The following is a 6,256-nucleotide window of genomic DNA, read 5'->3' on the forward strand; positions in this document are numbered from 1 at the left end:
TTTCCAATTTAAAATCAATCGAACTCACTTCTTTTATTTCTTCTATGCCTTTTCGGCCTCTTATCTTGCCTAAACTCTTCTTTTTCGAACTTTAAAATCAATCAAAACCAACAACTCGACTTTCTACCCCGAACTACATGATTTTGATCCCATTCGGGTATGTAGGCAAAAGACTCTGTCTTTCCAAATCAATAAAAATAAACAAAAACTTTTTCCTTCTCCTTTCTTTTGAACCCATCTCTTTAATCTTTTCACACTTGAGCATTTATTTCCAAACAAATAATCAATTTAGCATAAAGATAAAAATAAGCAAGAGGTTCCTATAGAGTACTATAGACGTTTAGGGTGCTAGTACCTTCCCTTTGCGTAACCAACCCCCGGACCTTTGATCTCTTAAAAATAGGGTTTTTCGAGCTTTCTCCCTTTTCTTCGGAAAAATAAAAGATCGGTGGTGATCTTAAAATTGCGAGTCAATGCTAATCAATAGCTTGATATCCAAAAATCACCGCGACACACATAAATTGGAATATGTATATTTACATAAGTTTTGTTTTTATATTATATATTATATATTATATTTATCGTTTAAAATAATGCTTGTGATTTAGTAACAACATTTATTTATCTATATTAAGATATTCATGTTATTTATTGTAATATAGATAATAAAATATTTTCAATAAATCACATACATAAATATTTTAAAAAATTGAAAATACTTTCATTTTATTTAATATGCATCTTTACCATCCAATTTATGTGAAAATATAATTTAATCTTATATATTATATTTTAAAAGATAATATATAAGATTATAAAAATATAATAAATTAAAAAAGTATAAAATTTGAATTTTGAATTATTTTCACATAAAACTTATATTAATATTATATTTTTTTTACCAAATATATAAATGAACACTTTATTGTAATAGTAAAAGAGTGTGTTTTGTCCTACAAGAATCATAATTCTAGTCCTTCTTCAAATATTTTTAAATTTCTTATTTTTTAAAAAAAATATTGGTCAACTTTCTAATATAGTCAACGTTTATTAGGTCATACTTAGTGCACATGTTGTACTAACGTCAAATTGGATATTCATCAATGCATAAATTCTACTTATATCATATTGAACCTTAATCAATCATTAGTGTTGAACTTATGTCTTATATTTTTAAATACTTAATTTTACAAAATCTGATTACAAAATATTATCCTAATATAAAGGGTATTTATTTATTATATTTTTTAAATACTTATATAAAATAAACAATTATTTTGTATAAAACACAAATTAAAAGACTAGTGATAAGCATAATTTATTTATCTTAATCAAATAGTGTAAATATTTGTTTGTGAATTTTACTAAATATTATCATAGTATAATTAAAAAAATTATATATTTATCATGATTTATAAAAGACTTAAATATGTTTTTGATCCCTAATAAATGCCAAATTTTTTTGTTTGTTCCCTAATAAATTTTTGCTTTGTGTTGAGCCCCTAATAAAATAAAAATTTTATTTTTTTATCCTTAATATTTTGTTTTAGTCTGTATTAATAACAAATGAGAAATATTTTTATCATGGAGCAAATACAAAATTTGTTAATTTATTAGGTGTTAAAAATAAGTGTCAAGGACCAAAAATAAAATTATTGTTTTATTAGATACTCATCAGGAAACAAAAATTTATTAGAAAAAAAATGTAAAATCGAATATTTATTAGGAATAATTAAAAAACATAGTTAAGCCTTTATAAAATATTGTAAATATTGGTTTGTTAATTTTAAAATATTGCTAATATATTAATTTCAATACTTTTCAAGTATAAAATGTATTTAAGTATATTATATATTTATTATGACTTATAATAAATTAAAATTTTAGTTTTTTTAATCTTTTTAGAAAAAAACACACTCGATCGCTAATCTCAAAACAATATTTAGTCATATAGTGACCAAAATGATTTCAGTCACTATCATTTTCAGTCATCATAAGTCCATTTCGGTCGTTACAGTTCTTTGGTATTTATAATATATAGCAACAAAATAACGACCGAATGATTCAATGACCTTCATTTCAGTCTCTAATTCGGTGCTGATGCAAGTTAGCCACCATGATTTATTTTGGTCGCAATTAGACACAAACTTTTCGGTTGCTATTTCGGTCCTTAATAGCGACTGGATATATTCGGTCACTAAATTGCATTTTTTAGTTGTGATTTTTAATGAAATTTTCTCTCCTAATTACATTTTTTTTGGATAAAAATTATGAATTTAAAATTTAATGCAAAATACAACTGAGGAAAATATTTAACTATAACATTTATATAATTGAGATAGTAAGTTTGAGTAAAAAAGTATTTATATATCAATGAGGTGTTAATCATAACTAAATTAAAGGGAAAAAATATCAATTAAATTAATGTAAAATTAAAAGTTTTAAAATAATAATTATATTTAGAAACAATGTTTTAATTTCTAAAGTGTTTATGTGAGTGTGATTCTTTCTGTGGCTATTTTTTAGCTGCATATATGTCGTTAAAGGTACCATTGCTGGAGAGTAGAGCACCACATAAATTGCAACTTTTGAATCATGCGCATAAATTGCAACTTATGTTTGAAATTATTATATGTTTTGTCCGTAGATTTGCGTGACTTTCCGCCTCTTGATATGTATCATTAAATCATGTTCCTGTCCTTTAGAATTCTTCTGACCTCAAAGAAACAGGGAACACTGAGTTGGATGATCCTATAGAAGAGGGGTTTGTTCAGGTGAAAACAAAACACCAGAAAAAAGGTAAAAAAGTGTCACTCATAAAGACAACCCGTATTGAGGATATGCAAGCTGATGTCCAAAGAGGAAGAAATCATAAAACTGTAACTAGGGTCGAGGAGGCTTCCTCCCGTCCGAATCCATGATCATTGCCTCTTGGAACATCAGAGGCTTTAATTTGCCTCTGAAGCATCATGCGATGCAGAACTTCCTTCGCTGCAAGGAAATTAACGTCATGGCTGTGTTGGAAACAAAGTTGAATGAGGCTTCAGTTGAGGAAATCATGAGAAGAAAGTTTAGTGACTGGCACTTCACCCATAACTTCGCTTCTCATAATGCTGACAGAATTCTTATCCTCTGGAAGCAGGATAAGATTCATCTTTCTGTTTTGGAGTCAAATGCCCAATTGATTCATTGTGCTATTGATTGTAAAACCACTGCCAAGCGCCTTCAGATTTCATTCATCTATGGTATTCACTCCATTATGGCAAGAAGATCTCTTTGGATAAATCTGAATAGTATCAATGCTAATATGAATTGCCCCTGGCTCCTCATTGGTGACTTCAACTCCATTCTGTCTCCCACCGACCGTTTCAATGGAGCTGAGCCCAATGCTTATGAGTTGCAAGATTTTGTTGATTGCTATTCTGACCTGGGGTTGGGGAGCATCAACACTCATGGCCCCTTGTACACGTGGACTAATGGCAGGGTGTGGAGCAAACTGGACAGAGCTTTATGTAACCAGACCTGGTTCAATTCCTTTGGAAATTCTGTTTGTGAAGTTATGGAGTTTATTTCTATCTCAGACCATACTCCTCTAGTTGTCACCACTGAGTTGGTAGTGCCTAGAGGTAATTCTCCATTTAAATTCAACAATGCTATTGTGGATCATCCAAATTTCTTAAGAATTGTTGCAGATGTCTGAAAGCAAAATATTCATGACTGTAGCATGTTCAAGGTCTGTAAGAAATTGAAAGCTCTTAAAGCTCCCTTGAAGAATCTTTTTAAGCAGGAGTTTAGCAACATCTCCAACCGAGTAGAGCTAGCTGAGGCTGAATATAACAGTGTGCTTAATTCTCTAAAGCAAAATCCTCAGGATCCTTCCCTTCTTACTCTGGCAAACCGCACTAGAGGGCAGACCATTATGCTTAGAAAAGCGGAGTCTATGAAATTTGCTCAGCTCATCAAAAACAAATATCTCCTGCAGGCTGATAAATGCTCCAAATTCTTTCATGCTTTAATTAAGTGCAACAGACACAGTCGGTTTATTGCTGCCATAAGGCTAGAGGATGGGCATAACACTTCCTCCCAAGATGAAATTGCCCTTGCTTTTGTGAATCACTTTAGGAATTTGTTTAGTGCTCATGAGCTAACCCAAACTCCATCCATTTCGATCTGCAACAGGGGTCCTAAGGTTCCCACCGATTGCTTTGCGGCCTTACTTTGTCCTACTTCTAAGCAAGAGGTTTGGAACGTTATTTCTGTGATGGATAATAATAAAGCTCCTGGGCCAGATGGTTTCAATGTTTTATTCTTCAAGAAGGCTTGGAATATCATTGGTGATGATATCTTTGCAGCGGTTAATGAATTCTTTACAACTGGAAAAATTCTAAAGCAACTCAACCATGCTATTATTGTGCTTATTCCTAAGCATGATCAGGCCTCCCAGGTTAACCATTTTAGACCCATATCTTGCTGTAATTTGTTATAAAAGATTGTATCTAAAATTCTGGCCAACCGCATAGCCCCAGTGCTTGAGACTATTATTGGGGAAACTCAAACTGCTTTCATTAAAAACAGAAAGATGATGGACAACATCTTCCTAGTTCAAGAGATTTTGCGCAAATATGCCCGGAAAAGATCCTCTCCGAGATGCCTCCTGAAAATTGACTTGCATAAAGCTTATGATTCCATTTCCTGGGAATTCTTAGATTGGATGCTTAAGTCCATTGGCTTCCCAGCCCAGTTCTGTACTTGGATCATGGAATGTGTTTCTTCCACTTCCTTTAGTGTGGCAGTCAATGGATCCATTTATGGTCACTTCAAAGGGCAGCGGGGTCTTAGACAAGGGGATCCTCTCTCCCCTTATCTGTTTGTGCTTTGTTTGGAGTACTTTTCCAGAGATATGAGCAGCCTTAAGGATGATGCCAATTTTAAATTTCATCCCAACTGTGCAAGTATTCAGCTATCTCATTTGGCTTTTGCAGATGATATTATGCTTCTATCTAGAGGAGATATCCCTTCTGTGTCAACTATGTTTGCCAAGCTTCAGCACTTCTGTAGGGTTTCAGGACTTTTCATCAGCTCTGATAAATCTGCCATATACTCAGTCGATATTAGGCCTCATGAGCTTTCTCATATTTAGCAGCTTACTGGATTTAGCTTGGGTGACTTCCCTTTCAGATACTTGGGTGTTCCCCTTTTATCATCTAGATTAAATGTATGTCATTATGCTCCCTTGCTTTCCAAGATTACTGGTCTGATTCAGGGATGGAACAAAAAGTCTTTATCTTATGCAGGTAAGTTAGAGTTGATCAGAGCGGTTATTCAACGAATTGTGAATTTCTGGATGGGGATTTTTCCTTTGTCGCAATCTGTTCTGGACCGGATCAACGCTTCGTGCCGTAATTTTCTGTGGGGCAAAGCGGATATTGGCAAAAACAAGCCATTGGTTGCTTGGTCAGTAGTTTGTTCTCCGAAAAAAGAAGGGGGTTTAAGCCTTTTTAATCTCAAGGACTGGAACCTTAGGCCTTTTTAATCTCAAGGACTGGAACCTTGCGCTTCTTTCCCGTATCATGTGGGACTTTCATTGTAAGAAAGATTCTTTATGGGTTCGGTGGGTTCACCATTACTATTTCAGAGGGAGTGATGTGTGGAATTACAATACTTCTTCATCAGATTCAGTTTTGATAAAGAAAATCATTCAAATAAAGGACGTTATTATCTCTAAAGAGCTAAGTACGGAAGAGGCCAAAAAGAGGATTCAATCTTGGAGCACCAATGAACAATTGCTTGTTGGCAAAGTCTATGAATACATTAGAGGTGTCAAGCCTACTGTTAGTTGGTGTTCTGTTATATGGAACCCAGCAATCCCCCCTAAGATGTCTTTCATTTTGTGGCTTGCTAAAAGGAATCGGCTGCTTACTCTTGACAAAGTTGCTTTTTTGAACAAGGGTTCCCTCTGCCCTTTATGTTCAAATGAGCCTGAGTCAAATGCTCATTTGTTCTTTTCTTGCAGGAAATCTCTCCAAGTTTGGGCTCACATTCGTGATTTGGCTCCTTTCCACAGGCGTTTCACTTCTTTACAACGCATTACTGACTCTTTAATTAGGGGCAGATCCACATCAGGTGTTCAAGGAAAATTACGTTGTCTGATAGCAATTACAGTCTACTGCATTTGGCTGTCTAGGAACAAGCTAATTTTTTAAGATTATCAATTTTCTGTAATAGAGGTTATTAACAAGATTAAGTTTCTTATGTA

The 6,256-nt window shown here is 33.3% G+C and overlaps 1 protein-coding gene across 1 annotated transcript; it reads left to right on the forward strand.

Moving 5' to 3' along the window:
- The first annotated feature begins 3,724 nt into the window (after nucleotides 1-3,724).
- Nucleotides 3,725-4,665, forward strand: LOC106795913 (uncharacterized). The gene is made up of 2 exons (XM_014766853.1): nucleotides 3,725-4,444; nucleotides 4,576-4,665. The coding sequence occupies exons 1-2, from the start codon at nucleotides 3,725-3,727 to the stop codon at nucleotides 4,663-4,665; spliced, it is 810 nt and encodes a 269-aa protein (XP_014622339.1).
- Nucleotides 4,666-6,256: the final 1,591 nt, after the last annotated feature.

This window comes from Glycine max, chromosome 14 (genome assembly GCF_000004515.6).
Source record: "Glycine max cultivar Williams 82 chromosome 14, Glycine_max_v4.0, whole genome shotgun sequence".
Taxonomy (NCBI): Eukaryota; Viridiplantae; Streptophyta; class Magnoliopsida; order Fabales; family Fabaceae; genus Glycine; species Glycine max.

Bases quoted from the DNA above. Each gene is read 5' to 3' on its own strand.
- LOC106795913 (XM_014766853.1), top strand. From the start codon at position 3,725: ATGTTCAAGGTCTGTAAGAAATTGAAAGCTCTTAAAGCTCCCTTGAAG. The intron at 4,445-4,575 runs GTTAACCATTTT...CATTAAAAACAG, and splicing joins AGCATGATCAGGCCTCCCAG to AAAGATGATGGACAACATCT.